Source organism: Siniperca chuatsi, linkage group LG19, assembly GCF_020085105.1.
Source record: "Siniperca chuatsi isolate FFG_IHB_CAS linkage group LG19, ASM2008510v1, whole genome shotgun sequence".
NCBI lineage: Eukaryota > Metazoa > Chordata > Actinopteri > Centrarchiformes > Sinipercidae > Siniperca > Siniperca chuatsi.
In genome coordinates this window covers 14,851,343-14,876,532 of record NC_058060.1, presented here as the reverse complement: position 1 = coordinate 14,876,532, position 25,190 = coordinate 14,851,343, and the positions used below count along the sequence as shown (strand labels likewise).

The 25,190-nt window shown below is 40.5% G+C and overlaps 1 protein-coding gene across 1 annotated transcript in view; it reads left to right on the top strand.

Moving 5' to 3' along the window:
- prex2 (phosphatidylinositol-3,4,5-trisphosphate-dependent Rac exchange factor 2) overlaps positions 1 to 25,190 on the top strand; it is an 89,255-nt gene that overhangs the window by 60,423 nt on the left and 3,642 nt on the right. The window contains exons 30-39 of the mRNA XM_044176707.1: positions 1,557 to 1,685; positions 2,672 to 2,713; positions 3,726 to 3,823; positions 4,021 to 4,167; positions 6,685 to 6,787; positions 6,924 to 7,067; positions 7,219 to 7,333; positions 17,874 to 17,940; positions 18,408 to 18,598; positions 21,841 to 21,943. Coding sequence (XP_044032642.1) covers positions 1,557 to 1,685; positions 2,672 to 2,713; positions 3,726 to 3,823; positions 4,021 to 4,167; positions 6,685 to 6,787; positions 6,924 to 7,067; positions 7,219 to 7,333; positions 17,874 to 17,940; positions 18,408 to 18,598; positions 21,841 to 21,943 — 1,139 coding nt within the window. The remainder of the gene's footprint in view (positions 1 to 1,556; positions 1,686 to 2,671; positions 2,714 to 3,725; positions 3,824 to 4,020; positions 4,168 to 6,684; positions 6,788 to 6,923; positions 7,068 to 7,218; positions 7,334 to 17,873; positions 17,941 to 18,407; positions 18,599 to 21,840; positions 21,944 to 25,190) is intronic.

The following is a 25,190-nucleotide window of genomic DNA, read 5'->3' as shown; positions in this document are numbered from 1 at the left end:
GCTGGAAGGGTCTAAATTTATCCTTATCATTTCCCACTACAAATATAAACTAGCTTACGGTGCGCTTTCATGATCTGTGGAACTTTGTTCAGATGACTCAACCCATTTTGAAGATTAGATAGAAGAAAGCTACGCTCAAAAGCAACAATTGTTTTTTTCTTCTTTTTGTAAGTGGTGCAAGCATGGTTCCCAGACTTTGCAAAAAAAACATAACTGTATGTTTTGTATCCTGGTGGTCTGCATTGTACTATATAAGAAAAAAATTACATATTTTATGTCCTTGAAAGTGACTTTAATGGACTGTGATGAGCGCTAAAAGCAAATGAGCAGATTAGCCAGTTATTCTGTATGTTTTTATAAGTAAAGCTTCCAAATACCCCGACCCATTTGGCACACAGATGCCCCTCTCATCTCATCTCTTCAAGTGAGTGCAGATATGCTTGAACTGAAAATAGGTCTGCTTGTGATTTGTGTGTGTGTGTTTGTTTGTATGCATAAATGCCCTCAGGAGGGAACGTGAAGGCCTTGATCAGAGCTGATCCATCTCCACTCCAGTAATGTGTGTGGTTGATAACAGAGCAAATAGGATTATCTAACAAGTGGAGCATTCCTGCATCTGATCTCACACTCTCTCCGTCACCCACAGACACACACACACAAACACACACAAACGCACACTAACACACACTCCAAACCCCCTTGAAGCCTCTGTTAAACAGCCACCCCTCTATCACAGATCTCTTCTTTCGTCTCCAAAGTAAACTTCATTACAAGCCTTTGTGTCTAGTTTTAAGAGGGGATACACCAGATTGTCAGACTTTTACACTCATGTTTTGCCACTGCAAAGACAAGGAAGATTAGACTGTAGGTGGTCGAACACTGGTGGTCTGTGGGATACGCTGATAAAATAGGAGGAATATTGCTTGGTTCTGGGTCTGTCTGACCTATAATTTTTATCATTTCATTCAGAGAAATGAAGAGAATGAGACCCATGTGAATAGAGACAGATAAAGAGTAAGTGAGGTGTGAGGTGAAATAGAGGATGAAAAGTGAGAAATGGATAGAGGTGGTTTGAAAGAAAATGAAAAAAGAATAGCAAAAGAAGAAAGATTCCGAGTGTAATCATTTATTGGCATCTGTCAGCTTATCCTTTTTGCTGAAATGTTTTTCTTGACTGAATAATCAATCTCCTAAATAATTTAAGTGTGTTGTACTTTTAAAGAGTTTGATGTCCTCTAACTGCTTTAGCGAAGTAACAGAAATTTTATGAGGCCAATAAACATCTGTGAGTAGAGTTGACTTGAGAGTGAAGGAGAAAGAGAGCTGGAGAAGAGAGAGAAAAGAGAAGAGATAGATGAAGATGAATAAGGAAGATGCATCAAAGGAGGGATGAAATGATAAGATCTGTTTATTAAACAAGCGTTTCTTTATTTTCTCACTACTTAATAATGCAAGAGGTGGACAAAATCAGTTTGTCATATAAACCCACATACAGTCTAATACCTCCATGGGGCCTATGCTGATTCTCGGTGTATGTCTGTCTGTGTTTCTGTCAGAGTTTCAGCAAGAGATGGAGCCCAAGGTGAACTGCACCAAAAAGTTGCGTCTCCATGTCAAACAGGATCCCTGGAACCTCCCCAGCAGCGTTCAGACCCTCACACAAACCATCGCTAAATATGTTGAAGGTCAGTGTGTACCTGAACTGTTGCAAAGATGGTCAACACACACACACACACACACACACACATTACTGTTCTTACACAAGCCTAAGGCGTGTGTGCACACAGTCCCATACAGTATTTATCATGAAAAAGCTTGCCAGGCTTGGGAGGTAATGTACATTAAATTGACCAATTCTCCAGTGCGCCTCATCATATTTATTAGATGCAATAATAGCCCCTATTACAGTTGTGTGGGTACAGGCAGTCCCAGACCGCAAACTGTGCTGCTCTCTTTAAACTTTTGAACCTAAAACCACCCTGGGATACATAAATTAGAGCTGAAAACTAGCAAGTGAAAGAATCGAAGAGCTGCACTCTGTGAGATTCCCTTGATTTTTGATTTTTTTTTTTTTTTACTGGATGGGTTGTTCAGCCTGTTCAGTGGTGTTGTGTTTGTTGGCACACAGATTAAACACACAGACACATACAGACATATATGTGCATACAGACACACCCCATGCAAACACACTGAGATACAAACAGCCCAGACTGAAGGCCAGCCACATGACACTCCTGGGAAAGGTGAGCTGGCGGTCACAACTGAGAGAGTACAAATAAGCAGAGTTAATATTAATGTGCAGCTTGGCCTGTGTACACCATTTTTTCCAACCTACCTCTCCCCATGATGGCTTTTTCATGCAGTGCAGTGTCCTGCCAAGCTTCCCGCAGCTCTGATATGACTATAAACAAATATGGATTTATGTTATTATCTTTGCCTGTGGCTGGTTTTTATGATGCTGTGATTTTTTTTTCTTACATGTGAAGATAAACAGCTGTGGAGCTGGGATGGAGCAGAAGAGCTATACAGCATTGTCCTATTTATGACTTTAAGGGGTTGAGTTTATAGTATAGGTCATACTACTGCAGTCGGGAAGAAAGGCTCTTTGGGAGTTGATATAAGATAGTTCACTGTCTCACTGGATTGCTTTTATTTGTTTTGTTTTTTTCAGAGGTGAAGACACGGCTGCTCCTTGTCTTACTGCAGTATACAGGTTTGTCTAACTCTCCTCCTGCAGTAATACAGAAATACTGTACTGACTAAAGTTTCAAACATTAATGCCTTGTGCACAAAAAATAAATAAATAATACCATACCCTTTAAAGGCATAGCATCCTGCACTGGTGACCAAAACTGTGAGCTCAATTTAAACAACAGTGAAGAAAGAAACAACTCGAGCAAAATAAAAAGTAAAGAGGAAAAAATGAAAGGAAAAAGCAAGGAATGCAAATCAGAAACACAAGAAAGAACAGTGAAAACTTAAGAGTTTAGTAGCAAATTATTAAAACATCTGCAATAATAATAATAGCACCAGTCTATGAGATACACCAAAAGACTTCCACAGCACTAATAGATACTAAGGATGAAAATCCATATTAATCCTTGCACTGGCACTAGGCTAACAGCACTGCTAAACTCAGATGCCAACTCCTACTCCAACAGAAACTATGCTGATGAAATTATGTGTTATGTTCCTTTACATACCTCCAGGAACTATACATTAATAAGAAAAAGTAGAAAAGGGTGGATTTTTTGTGGTGGGATTGGTTAATAGTGTCAAAGAGATTGCAGTCATTCCTTATGACACATTATTCATTTCTGAGGGGTTCATGAACTCATTTTTAACTCAGTGGATTGCTGAACTTTTTCAGGGGGCCTATTTCTCAGGAAATTATGGCAGCCAATTATTTTCCACTCGGGCACACCTGTCATTTGCTCTCATTTTTTATGATACAATATTTAACACCCAGCAGATTAAAAAAAAAAAGCAGCCAAGACTTTTCGTCACCTTATTGAAAGCTTAAAAATTGTCACAGCATATAGTCTGACCTAAAAAGTCTGTTTAATTACCATAACAAACTCACGCCACTCATTTCTGTCACTCCTTTTCTTTTAACCTTTTACCTTATCACTTTAATCACTAAATGTTGTACGTCTTTCATCTATTTCTGACTATTCCTCTCACTTTCTTTTACTGTTTGTACATCCTCTTTGTTTCCCCTTTAGACTCAGAGATCCAGTTGCGTCGAGATATGGTCTTCTGTCAGTCTCTAGTTGCAGCTGTGTGTGCCTTCTCAGAGCACCTACTGGCTGTCCTCAACCAGGTAAATTATACATATGTCTGGTTTGGATTTGAAAGAAATGACCATTCTTATGGATAAGAAGTATGGTAAGTATGGTTGGTAAGAAAAACAGTAAGCAGCATCATCCTACATAATAGCAAACCAATAAAATATCTTTTTTTGTTTTGTTTCATTCATTACCGCAGCTCACTACTTAGCTTGTTTGTGTCCACTCTCAGTTCCATAATGTAGGCAGGGAGCCGGACCAGGACAGCTTGGACCCCCAGGACCTTCAGGAGGCCCAGGAAGCCAGCCGCCGTTGGCTGGAACAGATCGCCAGCGCTGGGCTACTCTTCAACTTCCAGTCCCTCCTCTCCCCCAATCTGGTGAGCGCCAGCCTCGGCTCTCAGTTAATCTGCTTTAACAGACACTCAGAAAACAGGGGTTGCTGTCTGTAAACACACATACCCATATGGATTCTGCCGGTAAAAAATGGCCACTTTCATATCACTACACATGTATTTGCATTACACATACAGAGATTTTGGCTTTAACTTACACTAAGTCTGTTTTTACATATTTTCCTTGTGCACCATCCAATATGTGTAGCACTATATATAAAACTAGAATACATATAGTATACGAAACAATAACAATCATATATCAAACCTTATGAATCACTGGGTTACAAAAACTTGCAGGACATGAATTATGCAACATTCAGCATTTTTGTTCTGCTCCCTGAATAAGTGTAATGGTGAGCTATGGCTAAGCAAATAAAATGCGTTTGGATTTTAAGATCGTCAATCAACATGCCACTCCCAGGCTGCGTGGTGGACACAAAAAAAAAATCACTAAAAATGTGCTGAGCTTAATACACAGTCTGCCCACAGTGACTGCGTAGGGATGTGGTCTGAATCGCTGAGGTGTGCCACTGATTTGCAGAGCCAGATCCCACACCCCACCTCCCTCATGTGTCACTCAAATAATAGACAGCTTCACCATCATCTGGATAGTTGGTGTCTGGGGATACTGTGAAAATATCCCAAACAGCCAAAAAAACACCAACAAAAATGTGATATGTTAAAAAATCATTCAGAGGTTTCTTAAAAGCAAAAGTACTGAACGGCCTAAATCATTTGAGATTGTCATCCTCCATGCAGTTCACATCTGAAAGGGATCAACTGTTGATCTCTCTTCATTTGTGACATGTGAACTTTAGGCTGTTTCAGTTGATGCCTGCTATCTTATATCAGTCATTCACTGAGTAGATACTGAGAGCACTGAGACTGAGAGGATATCAAAACCTTTAACTTAACCTACAGTAAATAAAGCTGTTCTGGTTTACTGTCACCCAGACTCTGAAGCTCTGCACATGGATTTAAACGTGCTACATTTCTAAAATCAAATGATTAAATACAAAACACCCCCAAATGCTCATCTGTATTGTAAAACAGCCATGAAAAAATCTAAAATTAATTAAAAAAAATGTAAGCAATTCACAACTTGAATATAACCTATAATGTTGAGTGCTGTATATTCATGTGAGTAATTAGTCTTTCATCTTATTTTGGAAAAAGAAAACTTCACACATTTTTGGCTTTGGTGTCAGGCTACTCTCTTCTCCTACATGAATTTAAGTCAGTCCAGCTAAAAGACTATCTAGAGCAGAGTTCATTGTGAACAGCCACTGTGGATTGCTAAAATTGAACCAAGCACACACTTCGACCTCCCTGAAATCCATATTAACCTTTCCCTCCAAGACTTTTTAGTAATTTCAAAGTTGTCTTCAACCATGTATGCGAAACTAAAACTCAAGATTGAGTAGCTAAAGGACTTTAATATATTCTTTCAGAACAGTTATTTCATCAGTTTCTTTTCTGCATTTTGCATCATCAACCGCATAGAAAAACATTTTTTTAGATTTAGTTTCTATTTCTGTCTTCTGTCACTGGGAAATAGAAACACAGGAAGTGCTTAATTTGGACGACCATTTATTTAGGTTAGAGGGGTGTGAGTCTTACGTCAGGTCCCCAGAAATCATTGATGCTTTTCCCCCTTTGTCCTGCAGTGCTGTCTCTCTTTCCCTTTATTTCTCTAGACATTTCCCTTTCAAGTGTCCCTGTGGAACAAAACAGGGTCTCAGTATCTGCAGGTGATTCCAGTGAAATCTCAACACATTCCTTTTTAGGGCACCACATGAAAGGCAGCGTGAGACGAACTGGGGATGCTGTGGGTGTGTGTGTCTCTATGTTTGGGTTTTTGTTTATTGTATACTGAATGTGTGTGTTTTTTTGGGGGGTGGTTATGTGACACCCTGTGAGATAAACTTGCCCACACACAGCAGACGTCACTTGGCAGGGCAGCGGGTACCCCTCTGTCACATGTCGGGCCATCTCAAATGTGTCTTTAGAAACAGGCCCTAATCCTCTTTCGCCACTGCTCTGTTTATCCCTCTGCATGTGGTGGAGAGGAGAGAGAAAGAAGAAAGAGAGGGGAAGGGGGGATGACAGAGGAGTGCAGAGTGTCACAATCCAAAATATTTGAACCGTTATCGCTGTGGCCACGAGCAGATGTGCTTGTTTGTGTGTGAGGATGCTGAGTGAGTGTTTAAAAAAGTAAACGTGCACACGTATGCACATTCACAGATACAAACAAACACAAACAAGCTAAAGCAAACATAAAAACACACAAAGACGTTAGCATACACATACTAACTTTTTCTTTTTCTTAGGAAAGAATACACATATACACAAACACACTCAGAGAGTTGAAAGTAATTAAAGTTCCCCTTTAATTTGTCATCTTTGTGTAGCTACTTTTAACTTTATTTAATAGTATAAAATAATATAAATACATTCTCCCCCACTACTCTTACCAGTATACTATCTTTCTCTCTTCAGACTGACGAGCAGGCCATGTTGGAGGACACTCAGGTGGCCCTAATTGACTTGGAGAAGGTCACATTCTACTTCCAGCAATTTGAAGGGGAGCCGCTGGTGGCCAGTATGTACACTGAGACTTTTAGCTTACATCTGTGGCATTTTTGAAAACATCATTACAGTCTCTACATTGCTACTACTACATTTTATGAAAATGAAAATGAGATTGAGCTTTAAATGATGCTCTCCTCTCCTGGCAGACATGCCCATGTCATACCAGGTGGAGGGCACCCGTCAGACCTTGAAGGTTTGCTTCTACCTTGAGAGTTTCTACTTCTCCCAGCTGCCTCACAGGCTGAAAAACGGAGGAGGCATCAAAATCTACCCTGTGCTCTTCACACAAGGTATAGTGAGCCTGGTTAGAGAACTTGAAGTCAGCATATAGTGCAGAGATGAAAGCCGCTTTATAGATGAACTTAAACACTGGCAGATAGATGTGTATATACAGTGCCTTCATCACTTTATCTTTCACTCTTTGGTTTCATCCCTCTCTAGCACTGGAGAGTATGGAGGGTTACTACTACAGAGACAATGTGTCAGTGGAGGAATACCAGGCCCAAATCAATGCAGCCTCATTGGATAAGGTCAAACAGTACTACAAGAGACTGAGGTATGTTATACAAGACATATACACACACAGATATTACTTTGAGGCTACATATCCTGTGTTATTTGGCAGTTTTTTTAGATATAATATAAATCAAGATGACCTCCCATTCAGTCGGGCTTGACTCCCAACTCCCAGCAGGGCCTCAAGGTGATTGGCTGAGAGAAACACAGCGGGAATGTTTTATGATTGGTTGCGAACACGCACAGCAGGGGCAGCAGTGATTGGATGAGAGTGCCCAGCGTGTCACCAGCGCTGATGTAGTGCTTCTGTACAGCTGCTGCACTCAGTTACCTCACACCCCCTTTGGTTTGCTACGCACCCGAGACCCTCTGTGATTGGCCAGGCGTGGATAATTTAATGAGGTGGAAACAGATACAAAGAAACAGACACTTCTGAGTGAGTGTCAGACCTATACAGTATGCTGTCTGAATATCAATGTAGTTTCATATTAGATGCCACCTTGTGATTCCAGAGACTGAAAATCACATTTAAACCAGCTGTGTATAAAAAAGATGCGAGTGCCTGTGAATGCACAAGACACATTAAGAATTCATATTGAGAAAATCTTGTAGTCTGTGTAATTAAGATATAAGATGTGGCTTTTGCAAAATGTCCTATATTGGTGTCAGTGCAGATCTGTTTGCAAGCTGAGAGCATGACAGATTTATAGACACACTTAAACCTGATCCTCTTGAAGTCTGTTAATTGGACACTCTGTTATCATAAATCGAAGCCTTCTTTCTGTCTATATATTTGAGTTTGGCGCCAGCTCAGTTGCCAGTGAACTACAGATACTGTAATATCAAGATTAAACGATATAGACTGATACCATCTTGCTTAATACAGTAGAAAGCATCAGTCATACTCTTGGAAAGCCGTTTGAAGCCCGGGCCAGAGTGCGTTCCCTCACTGAATACCTAGGATTGCGACTGGTCGACACGTCGGCTGCAACTAAACATCTGCTGCTGATTGTGTAGATAATTAAACTTGGAGCAGAGCTCACAGCAAAACTTCATCTTGTTATTTAGAGACAATCTGCTTTGGGGGGTTGAATGTTTTACAGCTTGAGCAGTCGTGTCACATCAGTGCCGATCCTCCACAACAAAACATTAATTTACTGGAATTGCTTTCTGTGGAGAGTTTTTAATTTGTTCTTAGTGTTTAGCTTTATGAGTGAAAATAATTTCAGGCATTCATTTCTGTGTGATTGTCAGATTTCCCAAAGCGTAGTTGTGGATACCAAATTGTGCTGGGTCATTCAATCTTTTTCGTCCATCGGGCCTCTACAACTGTCCTTCTTTCTCTTTGTGTAATGATATTGTCTGCTAGATCTTCTGGGACTCCACAACCTTTTAATAGTGTCTTATTGGCATTTTGTGGTATCTCTTTCGTTTTATTGAGTCCTTGTTTGCAAACTGCAGTTAGGACTTCATGATCAGTCTCTAAAATGTCACTATTCTAATTAAGATACCACAGGGACAGATATATTATGTGTACAAATGTGTTAGGGCACCTACAGCACCTTTTTAACATGAAATTATCTTAATAAACACATATGTTGTTGAATGAGTCAAACCGTACATGCAGGAACTTACTGGAATTCAACCATGTGATTCAGAATAGCCTGTGTTTTGTATGTATGCACATGTACAGTACATTTATGCACAGTTTGACCTGTGCAGAAAGAGCCTAATTGAATTGACAGCAGAGGCTCCAGCAGTAACACGGAGCAGATGTGCGCTGACAGGCAAACGAGTGAGGCTGGTGATATGGGGAGCATAAGGGGTGCTGGGTGGGGATGTGGGTAGGCAGTGTGCTTTGAAACCCCAACTAGAGTGAAACTGTTAGAGACTGTACTTTTCTCAACTACTCAATCTATCTCCTTTTCAATCTCCCTACCTGTTGTAGCTGAAAACTGCAGATAATTTCAGTCTAAATCCAATCCGCTCTCTGAGCTCTCCAGACAGTTTTTTACTGTGTATATACTGTAGTGGGTACAGTATTGTACAGTGGGTGAATCACTTGGTGTTGGTGTAGCACATAAGGAACTATTCTTCACACAAGTAAAAGTCACCTTTTTTCCGTGTAAAGTTTGCCTTGCTGCTGTTGCTGCACAGAAATATTGACAACAGAATAGCTCATATAAGGCAAAGAGACAATACAACGCATATGTGAGATACTTTATTTGAGTATTTCCATTTCATGCTACTTTATACTTATACTCAACTACAGTTCAGAGGGACATATACTTTTTACTCCACTACATTCATCTGACAGCTGTAGTTACAAAGTAAGATTTTAAGTACAAAATATATGATGAATTTATATAATATGATGCATTGTTATAGATTATACTACCCTACAATATATAAATTAGTGATTAGCTCCACTTCGATCAACTACCACAGCAAAATGCTACTTATACATTAATGCATCAGCAAAAATAATCCAATAATATAATGTATAATAGTATAACATTCACAGGGGTAATTTTTCTGCATAATGGGTATTTATACTTTTAATACCTTAAGTACATTTTGCTGATAATATTTACATACTTGTACTTAAGTAACATTATCCATGCATGCCTTGGTGGTATTGCTGCTTCCACCACTGATGCTTGATGGTGAGTTATCTAGGGCTCTTAACTATTATTTTCATGATAAATGAATCTGCCTATTATTTTCTCAATGAATCGTTTTGTCTATAAATTGCCAGAAAATAGTGAAAAATGCCCAAGGCGACATATTCATATTGCTGCTTTTGACCAACCAACAGTCCAAAACCCAAAGATATATTTTTTACTAACATGGATGACAAAGAAAAATGAGCGAATTTTCACCTTTTGAGAAGCTGGAAACAGCAAATCTTTGGCTTTTTTGCTTGAAAAATAACAATTATCAAATTATCAATAGTTGCTGATGAATTTTTTGTTGACAGATTCATCGACTAATCTTTCAGCTGTAGGGTTATCATCGTCTCCAAGTTGTACTTTAAATTCAACATTGCTGCTGAGTCATTCATGTGCACGTGGAATAATACAGTGAACACTAGCAAAATTTTAGCAGACGCTTTACACCAGAAACATGTTGTTCACTCCCACCCAGTGTATTTCCTTGTATCAATTGTAGTAAAGTAAATATTCCCAGCTGGTTTTCAACAGTCAGTGAATACAGTGTCTCTCTCTATGTAATATTACCACTAGTTTTCTTTCGCCGGCTGCCATGTGTCTTTCAGCTGACCACAGACAGCCTGTGATGTCATGCCTCTCTCCGTTGCAGCGTTCCAACCTCAGGCACCTCGTTATCCTTGGAGCCCGGCCACTGCAGTGTTGGGTTAAACCCACACTATGGGCCAGAGCCAGAGGCTGACTGACAGAAAAAGCACAGCACACGCAATACTGAACTGAATGAACTGCAGGGCTGAGATTCTTGATCGTTTTAACGTTGTCAACCCCCCAAAACACACTCCCATTACACCTCAGACCCCTGTATGCATTTGGGAGCCCTGAGATGTTGTTGTTTAGGGGTTGAAATTGAATTTTCTAACTATTAACATTGCATGTGGAGAAATAATAGCCATGAGGATGAAAAAGAGCATTTTCGCTTACAAATGCTAGTATTGCGATCATTTATATTGAATTCAATTAAAGAGGAAGAAAGTTGCTCATTATGCTGTGGAAACCCTAGAATCCTTTCGAGATGAACCATGCTTTTCTGTGGATACAGTTTGTGTGTGTGTGCATGCGTTTGTGCCTGCAGTGTGTTTCATAGTGAAATTCAAAAGCAACAAGAAAGCTTTTTTTTTGGCTGCAAGAACTTGCGTTTTTTTTTTTTTTTTTGTCTCGCTCCTCCACTGACGCCTTTGCCAGTGTGCATTGTAGGCATTATCCAGTTTCAGAGCAGTAAATGATCCCACTGTAAGGGTTACTGTAAGTTTTCCCAGAAGCCTCTCTGTCTCTGACTTACGCTTTTCTTACCCACACCAAGATACAGTATGATCCAAGCAAACCCATAGTGCCCGATGAAGTCATTCAAGTTTTCCGCAAAACATAAACTCACGGGTCAAATCACAAGCACATGGCTGATGCCAGAGAAGTCAGTGGTATATAGAGCCAGAACATGTATCCATGCTTTCAAGCTTTCATAAACCATCTCAGCTGATGTGCATTTAGGAGGAAGAGGTTTAAAACCCTGACATGTACCAATTGACAGTTTCCTTAGTCATAGCGTTGTTATTTGCTTAAATCTCATCCAAGTTTCTCATTGTGCAAAAGCAGGACAACATTGTTGAGCTTAATTGAGGGGATAAAATAATTGTCTAATTTTTCTGTCACAAATTGTAAGATAAATTTGCAAATGCACACCATTGTCTCCTCTCTTGTAGGGAGAAGCAACATCTGAAAAGGGGAGGAAATAAAATACTCTAAAAAGAAAACGTCTTTTCCTTTAGGACACAGTCTGAATGGAAGAGGGGAAATTGAAAGGGGAATATACATCGCCAGAGCAGGTTGGAAAGATTGGAAGGGATTTCAGGGGAGGGATGAGGATGATGGGTTGAGGAGGAGAGTGTGCAAGGGAGGGTTAGTGGAAGAGGGCAGAGTGGAGAGGGAAGATCCAGAACAGAGTCTGCAAATGTATTATTCAAAGGGAGAGATTATTGCAGGCTTGTGGTTTCATCTCATTTTGCTCTTATTGACAAGAAGTTTCAGGAGGGAGTTAGGTTTTCCTCTTGCATGCTCCCTTGCTATTGATTTAAGAAGCATGGTGCATACAGCATTGTGAAAGAATAAAGGAGAAAGTCCAGCATGTACTGAACGTTGTCCGCTGGTGAATTGTATGTGTGTCTCATGTCCATAAATTGGTGTTGCAGGTGTAAAAGTAACCTGTGAGTATAAGTAGACATGTTAAAATCAATGTCTTCTGGCACAGCTGAGACAGCAGGCATTAGGCTTTTCTCCCTAATTGAAATGCATTTGGCAGTAGTGAGGAAATGTTTGGCACTGTATCACAAGGCAGTTGTGAAATTTCCACATCTCATGGTACACATCCCTCTGATAAAAACACATGATTTATGTGGATATTAAAATTCTACACACTCTGACAAATGGTGTATAATGATGGCATGGTGGCTGACAGATAAGCAATAAACTTGGATGTATAGCACTGTCCAACAAATGGTATATATTATTATTACTATACACTCTTGTATTTCATGCTTTGTTAGTTAAACAGTCATCAGTCATCACCACACAGCACAGCTTCTAGGTCATTTGTGCTGGCAGTGTTTGCTCTTCCATCAGCTATAGGGAATTGGTAATCGCACCACTGCAGTGCAGTTTGTCTTGATTAAGCAAAAATGCTTGATGCTTATTGCAGGTCAGAGTGTCAGTTTCTACACAGTTATGAGCTCCCTCACTCCTTCGTTTATCTCTGTTGCCCTGTGGCTGGAGCAGAGATCGATCTCTCACTCCTGTTCAGACGTGACCTAGTGTTTAGAGTGTTAAAATGCTGCATGTACCACAACATGAATAATGCTACTAGCTGATCAGGTAATGGCCGCTAACTCAGGTTAGGCTTTGTCAGTCTTCTATAGATGTACCCACTTCAGTTAGCATTCTAACAAACAGACACATATGTGTAACTACAACCATATATACACGTCTCCCTAACAGCTAGCTTTGTGTAAATCATATTGTTTATTCTCCTAGGACAACGCCACAATATTTGCTCAACATGAGACGATATATAGTGTGACATCGCTTCATGTTGTTCAGCACACAAACATGAATGCCACCACTGTGCTCAGCATCAGAACAGTACCATAGATCTGTAGCTCGAACAGCACACTTGCTTCATGTAATTGATGGTATTTCTCTTCCTCCCTCGGGCAAGGCTATGCAGTAATGATTAATATAGCAATAGCTACTGCAGCAAGTTCCCACATCTTCCATCTGACGTGCATTAGTATTGTAAGCTTCTAAACAGTAATGCAGCAGTGCATCTACTTTGCTAAAAGTGGGATTTCTCGGATTGCTGCATCTGTAACCTGAGAAGTCATTTAGTTTTTCTCTCAAAATGAAAAATATGTTTTATTTGAGCAATCATAATTGATTATGGATATTATCCCAGCTTCAGCAGGGAGGCAATGGCAATTTGGTCATATATTTTTTTCTAAACTGAAACAGAGCTTTCTTCTCTCTGCATTCCTCCAGCTTAGGAAGTGATGGAAATGCTACAGTCTTTGCACCAGCACAGGGAGTCCCAGGTCACCAGAGCGCTGAGGAAAGTGGTGGGGCTTCATTCTGCTCCAGCTAGTGTGCACTGAACCCCTGTTTATAAAGCCTAGTAAGGCTGAGCACCAGGGACTCGGTTCTATTTATCATTTCTCTTTGATTCCATCGTTGAACGGCTGTTCACAGTTCTGCACTTACTGATGCTTGATATTGTAAAAAAAGACCTTGACTCATCTTTCATGAAGTAAAAAAAATTAAATAATCCCCTTTACAAGGAGCCGAGAATACTTTGCATCTACTTATGTGCAGCATCAGGGTCGTAAACCTGTTCACCATTTTAAGCCAGTTGTTATTTTTGCATTGTAATATATGTAGTAACTGCATGTGTGTCGTCAGTGATGATGATTTAGTGATACTATGTCTTCAGCTGGCTCTGACACTAAGACCCCATTAACACTAAACTGCTTTTTGGTATCAAGGACCAGACATTTGTTTCCTGGTCTTGACTGACACTAATGACTTTGCAAATGACCCTTGATTTAAATTCACTTAACATATGTGTGAAATAATGTATTTTTAGGCATTTTATTATGCCTTTTGTCTTTAGTTTTTATTATTAAACCAAAAAATAATCATGCCATTGTTACCTACTCAGACCTAATATATTTTTCCTGCTGGCATGTGCTTCCATATCTAACTGTGGTTGACATATAGCTGGTTATAAATATTGGGTGGAAGTGTAAATAGGAAGAAGGCGTGGGGGTAAGGAAATGACCTCCAGCACACTTCACACACACTATCTCGCTGGTGTCAATGCAGAAGCATCACCGTGTGGCATGTGAGGGCTCCTGGAAGCACTCATTAGCCCCCAGGCAGCTCTTCCACAAACTGCAGGGGTTTGTGGGGGATTTAATAACGGTGCGTGTCATTCATCATGGCAGTGTGAGTGATTTACATGGACCAGCATGCACCTCTGCAGGGTAACATATAATGTCATAAATCCTAGACACTTGTGTCCACATGAGTGAACGGGTGTGAAACCAAATCCACAGACGCTCATTTTAAATGTTTTTCTCATGTCTCTCAAGGTATTTCAGGGATCATTTTTGTTTCTTTTGTACTTTTTGAATGGAGGATGTCATGCTAATGTGCCCATTCCCACGCTGCTCCTCTGAAAACATATGTGCCTCAGATCCTTCTTCTTTGACTCTGCAGCTGACTACTAATGCTCCTGTGCCGTAAAGGGCCTCGAGTGTCCTATTGTCATGAAGGAAGCAGAAACAAAGAGAAATAAGTATTCTCATTGGCCCAATAAAATAAAGCTACACACAGAGCAGGTCCTCTCTGGCTTGCAGCCAAATCCTCCATTAGAGTCTTATGTAAAAACCTATTGGCTGGTGTGTGTGTGTGTGTGTGTGTGTGTGTGTGTGTGTGTGTGTTTATTGCAGAAAGAGCTACTAGCAGGCTATGGTTTTCTTGATTTCTACTGAAAGCAAAAATATGAACAGGGGAAATGCTCTTAACAGAAGAAACAGAATGACGCACCTTATCACATACAGGTTTCTTTAGCCTTTGTTTTTGATGCACACTGGCTGACAGATGGTGGGTTGGAGTTTTGATTGGAGTCCCCTAAAAAAACCTGAGAATTAATGAGAGATGAGACACGAAGGCACATAATAGTTAACAGAATGAATAAATGATAAAACTAATGATTCATACTATTTTACTTTCACAGACATTGTTTTTTTTGGGGGGGGGTTACTTTCATCTTGGTGAATGCCAATGGGTAAGAAAATATGGTAACAAGCTTGTGCAAAAGCCTGCGGGGGCCCTCGATGTCCTGCCATTTAATTGGAGAAGCTGGAGTTCAGGGGCTTAAACCTGAGAAATAATAGACACCCAGTGGGTTTAGACCTTATACCCAAGATGTATGTAATATGTTCTTAGCCACACAATGTTGTGTTTGCACACTGTGTGTGGGCTTAATATTTAATTTTCCATCCATAATAAATGTTTCTAAGGTGCTCAGTTTCCAAACCTCTAACAAAACATCATCAGCTCAGATGAAATGCGGGTCCTCTTTAAACCACACATCACTTGTAGTCTATTATTTTGTCATTAGAGACCTCCAGGAGAGTCAGCCCTGCTTCTCAAGCTGTGGCTGATTTTTTTTTTAGAACAACTCGTACAGCAAGAGGATGAGATAATCAGTTGGTATTATGACCTTGTTTCTGCAGAAGAGGTGTGCAAGGGCAAGACGAGGTGCTTTTATATTGTCTAAAACATAAACAAATGCGTGCAGATGAAGTAGAGTTGGGCAGTTATACTGAAGTCGACTCCTCTCAGACAGATTCTATAGACTTTTAAGATAAAAGTCTGAGCAGCTGACCGATAAGCAAGAGGGACAAGGGTGAGTGGACTCAGAGCACACAGTTGAAGTAGACAGATAACAGGCCATACCTGCAGTAAGAGCCAGAATAGGAACTATTTCAGGACAAGGTTTTGATTTCCAATAAACTTTCTTTTGTGTTGTGTTCACAGTGTTCTGCTGCGTTATTATCGCTCTACTGAATCTCGTCTCTATCTTTGTTTGACCTGTTAAGAGGATGATGTTTTGTTTGGAAACTGTTGGACCTAACTTTCATTTAATGCAGTCGTTTGTTTTTCCACAGCAACACCGCACACTCACACACAGACAAGTATAGTACACACATACAGACACAATGTGGATGCCAGGTGTTTAATGCAGAAACTTTAATGAGGAAATCGAATATTTAGAGCTTTAAACGGTCAACCCAAGCAAAACATTGGCCTGTTACCCCTCATATAGATTGTTCAGCAGTTGTGGCCATTATGCCAGTTTACATGCTCTTTATGAGAGGAATTGAAGAGGTGTGTATTCCATGCTTAGATGCAGTGTAACTTGTAAGCATCTTTTGAATGATAAGGCCATCTTGAACCAATTACATGGGCTGTTAGCTCCATCTGAACCCTTAGCAAACTCTGCTCGTAGTCATTTAGTAGAGCATGCCACAAGGTTAAAGGATAATTTGCCGGATGGGGATTAAATACTTGGAAATCTTCACCATGTGAAGGTATAAAATGGACAGGTTACTAATCTGTATCTCAGAATAGATGTGTCTTGCATAGTAGATTTATGTGTGAATGAGCTAAAGTGAATAGGAAACATGCTGTTGGAGGCATAATTATCATTAGCCTAAATGGATGAAGGATATGCACTATGGAGGCTTAAGGTCCTTGTCAAATGTCCTGTATATGCATTGGTAGCCCCAGTGGGTGCAGGTATGTTTCTTACTGTATGACTTTGGTAAAGTATATTGTTAATGTTTGTGTGTTCTCTGTGACTTTTCATTTCAACTCGGCTGGTTTACACTAACTATAAAATCTTGAATCAGGGCTGTGGTGACTCTGATTAATTAATTTCATTAATATTATGTCAGGCAGAAATACCACACTCATAATGAATGCCTCCTTGGCCTGATTTTAATCACTTAATAGCATAGTGAATGCAGATAAATGTGCCCTGCTTCACTGATTCTTGTAAACAATCTCCCTCCTTCAAAGTCTGCATCTCTTAAAACTGTATTTTTTCCTCACTATTTGCAGTTTCAGAAATGTGTACTGTACAGATGACCGTGTGTGTTGTACATTATTATTGCTTCTGGCAAGAAGTAATGGAGTATGTGATTTTATTACAAGGCGGTTTAATGTGGTGTAGTATACCTATTTTTAGCACACTGGTGGATTACTGAGATTTGATGGAGTCACAGACTGCTGAGTTTGCACCAGTAGCACTCCACCTCAGATGGACTCATTGCGGCATACATCCTCTGTGTCTGCATAGGGACACCAGTCCAGTGCTGCCTCCAGTGGACAAAAAAGGAAAATAACACCAAATCGACTGTACTCCATGAATGAATGAGGCAAATTCCATTTGGAGTGATGCCCAGGACAAGATATGCTTAGTCTGTGTTTCTGCTTAGCTGTGCCCAAGTTACTTTCATGATTGATAGTCAGATGGTGGAGCTCCATAATGAGCAGGTGGCCTACTTTTCCCAGAAAGGCAGCCAGTGCTCCGGATGACCTAATGGTGCAGGGAAAAGAATGCCACAGTGTGTTTTTCAAGCAGTGGAGCTTCTTTTAAATAAAAAAACAACTTGTGTTTGCTTGTTATTCTACTGCATTATGTTAATACTTAACAGACACTGTTTTTTTTCTCCCACTGCAGTGCAAATATCCAGTTAGAATCTCTCCATATGTGAACTATTGTTGTTTCTCGCCTAGGGCTTTCTACCTGGATCAGTCCAACATGCCACCTAGCTCTGCGCCCAAAGCTGCCCTCATAGATAAAGTAAGAACAACCCACAACAAAACAACCTCATGCTGCATTCATGACATCATGGAAAAACTGAAGAACAGGATTAGATCTCAATGCTGCAATGTGGAAGTGCTTGCACGTGCAACATGTTGGAACTTCCAGAATGGCAATCGCAAAGTCAACTGATGTGTAAAATCAAACAAAGGAGAGCTGCAGCAAATACCTGTTTACTTTAGCAAGTGGCATTGACTGCATCAGTGTGAATATATAGTAAACCCATCACATATTCCCCAAATCATACCTGGAATTACCTAATATTACCTGTAGTTACCACTAGGAAGCTAACGTGAACATGTTTTCGCACTGAGCAGCTCTTTTTCATCATGAATCTGTGAACGCTCCGTTACAAGCACAATTGGAATCTACCTGACAGATAGATAGTGGGTTTCTTTTTCCTCGTTGGATCCTGCACTAACCTCTGTCCCTCTGTTTCTGCCCAGTTGATGCGTCCGTTTAATGCTCTGGAGGAGCTGTACCGTCTGATGGAGAGTTTTATCAGCTGTCGCCGCACCGCTGCCTGTCAGTACACCGCCTGCGGCGCTTCTGGAGTGGGGCTGCTCACTGTGGCCTCTGAGCTCTGCTCACGTCTGGGAGCCACACACATCGTCATGTGCAACAGTGGCGTTCATCGGTGAGTGTGTGGGCACGTATACTTTATGTCTTCCAGCAGTGTATGAACCGCCTCCAGTTCAATTATACGTTCCTGCATATCATTTTCTTTCTTTTGACAGCTCTCTTACAATTTTCCTTTCTCTTTCGTCTCTCTTGCATTAACACTCCTCTCACCTTTACCATTTCTATCACAGTTTCTCCCTGGTTGTGTGCACCTTCTTTTATCCTCTGTCTACCTCTCAATGCCATGAGAACCCTGCACTCCTCACACACCGTGGGGATTTTCTATTAATACACATTTCTCTGCATTAATTACCAGCAGGATATTCTAGTTAATAGGCCCATTGTTTCTCAGACCAGATTAGGGACTTTTAAGTAGGCATAGCACTTTACACAGGAAGGTCAATTACTTCCATTCTCATTGAATTCTATATATGGCTGCCTAGTTCACCTGCTGCTGAGGGCATCATTCATCAATGCATTAGGACAGAAATATCCTGATCGTTTGTCACCACTGATCCCCAGTTCCAGTGTTCATCTTTCATCTCTTACACTGCTCTTTCCCTCCACCCGCCCACCCATCTCTCTGATACCCTCTTTCTTTACCCCATGACAGTTTCCATATCTTTTTGTCTCAGTCACATGCACAGGCTCACACACGCTTGCATTCATGCGTTTGCTGGATGTGACTGATGACTTGATAAAGTGCCGTGGATGGAGCCGCCTGGTTGCCTGAGCTGTAATAGAAAGTTCCTGTCTGTGCAATGACTGCTGCTACTTTATTAACCCACAGGCTGTGTGTGTATATGTGTGTGTCTGTGCAATTATACACACTAGCCACAACTCACCCAGACAGGCAGGCTAAGTGTACTGTGACACAGCAGGTGACAAGGCCTGCCATATTTAGGATTATTTGTGAACTGGCTTTCTCCTTAAACACTGTTTTGCGGCAGACTGATGGGTGTATTGGATTCACAGAAGAGTGAGTTACTAAAGCTTTGTCTAATGCAACTATCCACAAAATCAATGTCATTAACTTTGGCAGTCACGGTTTTTATGTATAAAATCCCCTTACTATTGGCAGAATACAGATTATATATGGATAAACCAATTTCACTGTTTCTCTGGTTAATTTCTAACACTGAAATATTTAAAAAAAAATATCTCTGTATGTAAATGGTGAGCACACAAACAAAATCTGGTATAATTGAAAAAACCTATGAAACCAAGCCAGTAGATTAGTAATGTAGAAATTGCATTATCAGTGTGGCAGCCTTCTCAGGCACTATTGATTGGATTAGTTGACTTGATGGATGAGATTTAATAACAGTGAAAGCGTGATATTTTGGGGGCATCAGCAGTTTGCAATGTGCTGTGCTCCTCTCTTCTACAGATTTTTTTTGTCCATCACCTCCACAAAAACCATTACAGAGACAAGAGTTCACAGTCTGGCAGCAAAACAAAAATGATAGCAGAGGGGGGAGAAAGTATCACAAGCACAAAGCCTAATCCACATTCCATGGCACTAACTTACCCAAAGACTTGACATTTTTTCCTTGTTTTTATTCCTTAAAGTAAAAGTGTGTAGAGCGTCTACAAGCAGTTATTTCTCAGATATAAATGTTTGTCCTGTATACGCATCTTCTCTGCTCATTCCACCTCTACCTGCATCTTCTCTGTCATTCGTTCCCTTTCTTTGTGTTTGTCGCTCTCTTGTTTCTTTTCATTTATCAGTATGGAGTGTAAATGGGATATGGGCTGGAACAAGATGAAACCGATATAAATCATCTCAAGTCGGTCTCTCATCCTATCTCACCCAGCCTAATGAAAAGGGAAACTATGCAGCTTCACACATGCACAGATTTTGTGCAGTTCCTTCATCCTGCTCCAGCTGAAGAGATATTTAAAGATTTCCCCCCCCCTCCTTTATCGGTTTGGGAAGCTCAAAATGGGTGCTTACAATATTCTGGGGTGGCCTCTACTGGGGTATCTTTTGCCACATACTGGAGATGATTGTTGAGTTCATTACTTTTATCACATCTTGTTATGCTGTCATGAAGTTATGCAACTAGAACTCAAGTTTTGTTCTCAGTCAGTGTGAAACCCTAACTTGAGAGAAGGAGGTATTAAACAAACAGCTCCGATTTCTTAGCAGCCCCATGGCAATGTTACTCAATGAAACCAAGCCTGGCAGCGTTGGAACTTTGGACAGTTCAATTTGCAGTGAAAAGGCCCTGGATCGATACACTAGTACATCTTGTTATCATAGAAAGGTCACCAACAGCCTTGACAACTGTCACTGGCTCTCTAAGGATTTATCCACATGCTGCTGTCTGCCTGTGTGTGTGTGTGTGTGTGTGTGAAGGTGAGAGAGACACAGTAAGGGACATAGTGTGTCTATGTATGTGCCTTGGAACAGCGTTTACTGTAACTAATGAATCACAGACTTGCGTCAACACTCATTTTACACACATCACACCCTTATGGCAGTGAAAGTAGATCGCCTCCGCCACAGGAGACACGCTGACTTGTCCTTGGACCCTTTTTTTCTCGGCTGCACGGAGACGTATCAATCCTGATGATGAGAGAACCAGGAAATCTCCTCAGGTGCTTCAAGTCCAAGGCGAGGTTTAATCCTCTCTTTCTGGACGGTCTAAAGCAAAGATCAGGAGGTTTGTTATTCTCCTGATGCCGCGTGTTTGCTTGCTGTGAGTGACATTTCAGAGGCAAGTGAAATGATTCATTAGTGAGGAGATGAGCAGGAGGAATGTGATGGCAATGACAAGGTGTCAAGAGGAGCAAAAATGCGCGCAGGGAGATTTGATATAGTTGTACTGAATTCTGCCAGAGATTCATCATGTCTGGATGAAGCCCAGAGTTTGAGTTTTGGCATGCTTTTATTTTCTGTTGATGTTTGTTTCAGACTCAGATCTCCATCTGCTGCGAAGGCTGCTTTATTGCCATGAAAGCATGTTGAGAATGAGTTAGTGTTGAGTCAGAGACAGTGTTTCTTGTTACTATAGATGATTTCATTGTTTTAAATACAGATGGTATGCTTTGATAGTACAGCATTTGTGAAGATAAATACCCTATGTGTTTGGCATAGCAAAATTGTATTCCTAAAACTGCATTAACAGCAGCAATATTCTGCATTATGAGATAATTCAGCATCATCTATTACCGTGGTGAGAATCTGATAAATATGCTCATGGAGAGCGTACGTTTGAGCTTGACCTGATGTCTTTCCTCTCTGACCAACAGCTGCACCCTGAGTGTGACACTGGAGCAGGCCATCCTGCTGGCCCGAAACCACGGCCTGCCCCCTCGCTGCATCATGCAGGCCACTGATGTCATGAGGAAACAGGTATGTGTTTTGCACATGCATATTTTACACAAATGCACAATGTCACTGTGTATATAGCCTCTTTCTTTATTTGTACTCAGCCTCCTGTTATTACTGCAACCGTCTTTTGTTGCTACAGTTCCTGCAGTTACATTTTGTCACTTGGATTGAATTCGTGCTTTGACCCACAGAGTAATTTCTGCATCAAGAATCATTAGATAAACTGTATGCTTCATTGAGTCAAACTAGCAATTGATTTAACAGTGCCAATAGAGGAGCAGTTATGCCAGTTCAGTTTCCATGGTCAATGTTTGATTTCTTACACTATTACTTCAGTAAGAATGCAATTTTTAAAGGCAGCCAACAGTAAGTATATTTTTGTGTGAAGAAAGAAGTGTTTGCTGCTGTCCAAAAGCAAAAATCATTAGCTCAGCCCCTGTCTACATTATAATTTATTCCCCCATTTTACCCCCTATCTGATTTCAATCTTATCAGATTTGCATTCACTGCAACCAGAATATGAATCGGACCAAATGAGAGAGTAAAAAAAAAAAAAGTAATGAGAAACTGAACAGATTGGTTGAGAGTCTGGAGCTTATTTGTTTGTCTGCATGTCTGTTTGGGGTCAAGGGAAGGAGTTTCCATTACTTTTCTCAGTGCGTACACATTTTCACCCCACAAATATCTCCAGCCATGACCAGATCTTGGCCCATATCTTAGACTCTCATTAGAAGTTCTGTGAGTGGTGGTTGTATTGCTGTTTGCTGTGAGAGGAGAGGTTAGTCGAGAGGATGAGATCCTGCGGGAGGAGAGGCATTTCATTTATACACTCAGAGAACTGGGCTGCCAGCCAGAGGGAGGCAACTCTGTGCATTGTGTGACCTTGAGCACTACTATACTGTATGTGGCTGGAAAAAAATCCATCTTGAGGATGGTGTGGTTTGAGATATTTGTAATGGAATATGAAAATGTGCAGGTATGGAAATTTGCTCTTTTGGTTGACTCGGCTTGTTTGCTTCCTGGTAGAGCAGAACTTAAATCAAATCAAACATTATGTTTTGATTGTCTGTCTGTCATTAGACATTTTCTGATTTCTTGCGTCATCATTGACCTAGACTTCATTGAGAAGAGATTGTTCGGGCCAGATAGAGAGCAGAGGGGAGTCTGTTCTGCTGTGTCTGACTGTGTGTGTGTGTGTGTGTGTGTGTGTGTCCTTGCTCTCAGACATCAGCTGATGAATCTGATGAATATGAATATCACACAGGGTTTGGATGATGCCTCTTCTTCCTCATTGAATAGTCGTACTTACTCACAAAAAATCTGCACAGCATCCAGTCCCAGCAGGACCCATCCATCAAGCCCAGACAACATCATTCAGAATGAGAATGCGTGAGTGATTTGGGCAAAATGGGTCCAATCACAGCTTGATTTGTAAACTGCTGCATAGCAATTTCCCACATTTGGACTGTATAGGATATATATAACTATCATATATATATATCCTTTTAGACTTTATTTTTCCTGTTTCAACATATGGAAGGAACAAGTTATAAATCCAGAGAAAACTTTGCACGGTTGATCGAGACAGATCAAATGGAATAAACTAGATTCGACACCCTGAATAAAATCTTCCTCCCTGGTAATCCCTGGTATTTATTTCACTTTCTCATTGATGTTCCAACCATTAAGGCCTCAGCAGAATATTAAGTTTCAGGTGCAGGTGCAGGTGCAACATTTATAAAACAATCAGCTACCAGGTTTTAGTTATTAAGTAATGCAGAAATGTGAAAAATGAAAACAATTATACAAAATACATGCAGCATTTTGAATGCATGAGTGAATCAATGTTCATTATAAACAAGCAGCAAAGGACTCTGCATGTTAACACTTGCACATATTTGTACTTTGCTGCTTATTCAACAGCCATATTTACCATATTTGTCTTATTTTGTCCAATATATTTTTAACTCTGTGTGTACTTGGTGTTTTTATCCAAGCATGGCTCTATGGATGGCAATGTCGGGCAGTCGGTCTGTTGGTCGTTGATCCACCACTTTTGTCCAGACTGAAATATCTCAACAATTGTTGTGGATTGCCAAGAAATTTTGTACAGACAGTTATTGACCCCTAAGGCTGAATCCTAAAGAGTTTGGTGATCCACTTGACTTTTCCTTTGGCACCATCACCAGGCAAAACTTAATTTGTCCAAGACTTTGTTTTACGACCAAATACCTGCAAAACTAATGACATTCCCATAAACCTCAACTGTACTTTGTGTTTGATGCTAATTACCAAATGTTGACATGCTAACATGCTAAACTAAGATGGTGAGCATGGTAAATATTATACCTGCTAATCATCAGCGTGTTAGCATTGTCATTATAAGCATTTTGCCATGCTGACGTTAGCATTTAGCTCAAAGCAACACTGTGCATAAGTACAGCCTCACAGAGCTTCTAGCATGGCTGTAGACTCTTATTCTTGTTACTTACTTGTGACAAAGTTCCATTGCCTTTTCGGAAAGTTTTTTCTAAAGTTCTCCTTGATTCTTGACTCTTATAATACTTGAGGCATCATAAGATATTTTTAGTTTTAGAGATCTTACGTATGTAAATCAAGTTCCACTTGTTGAAGTAACTGTGAAAAGAGTTTTGTTTCCACTGTTGCCTCTAACTCATCTGATCTACTCTGGGTGCTGTGTCCTTTAGGGACATCAGGGGGCATCTCTGTCTGGGGGGCATCAGAATGGATGGCTGCGATAGGCATCGAATAATTGCTGATGCTATCCTGCTATCTGGACATAACTCGGGGCAGACAGTAAGATGGCAAACGGCGGAGTTGTAACCGAGAGGTCAGCTAATGCGCTTTTGGCCAGTCGCTCCCTCTCTATCTGAAGAGGTCGTCAGCGTCTCCTCTCCTCTTCAATGATTCGATTGTGTATTTTTGCTTGCATGTGTGTGCGTCACAGAGGGAGAGAGAGTGCATTTGTGAGTGCAGGTGTTTGTGTATCTAAATTAAGAGGCTGAGTTGCTTCCTGCCCCCCCCGTTGTGTATCAAACTACAGGAACATTAGCAAAGAGCAGACATACTCCTGACTGCGTATAATCAAACTCTGTAACATACAGGAACCATTCATCTTCAGGGTCTCTTACTACTTACTTTTATTTCCTTACAAAGACTATTCTGCATGTGCTGTTATACAAACACAGTCGAAAGAAGACAGATACTAATGATAGACAGCACGCAGCAGGTGTAGTTTAAATTTTAG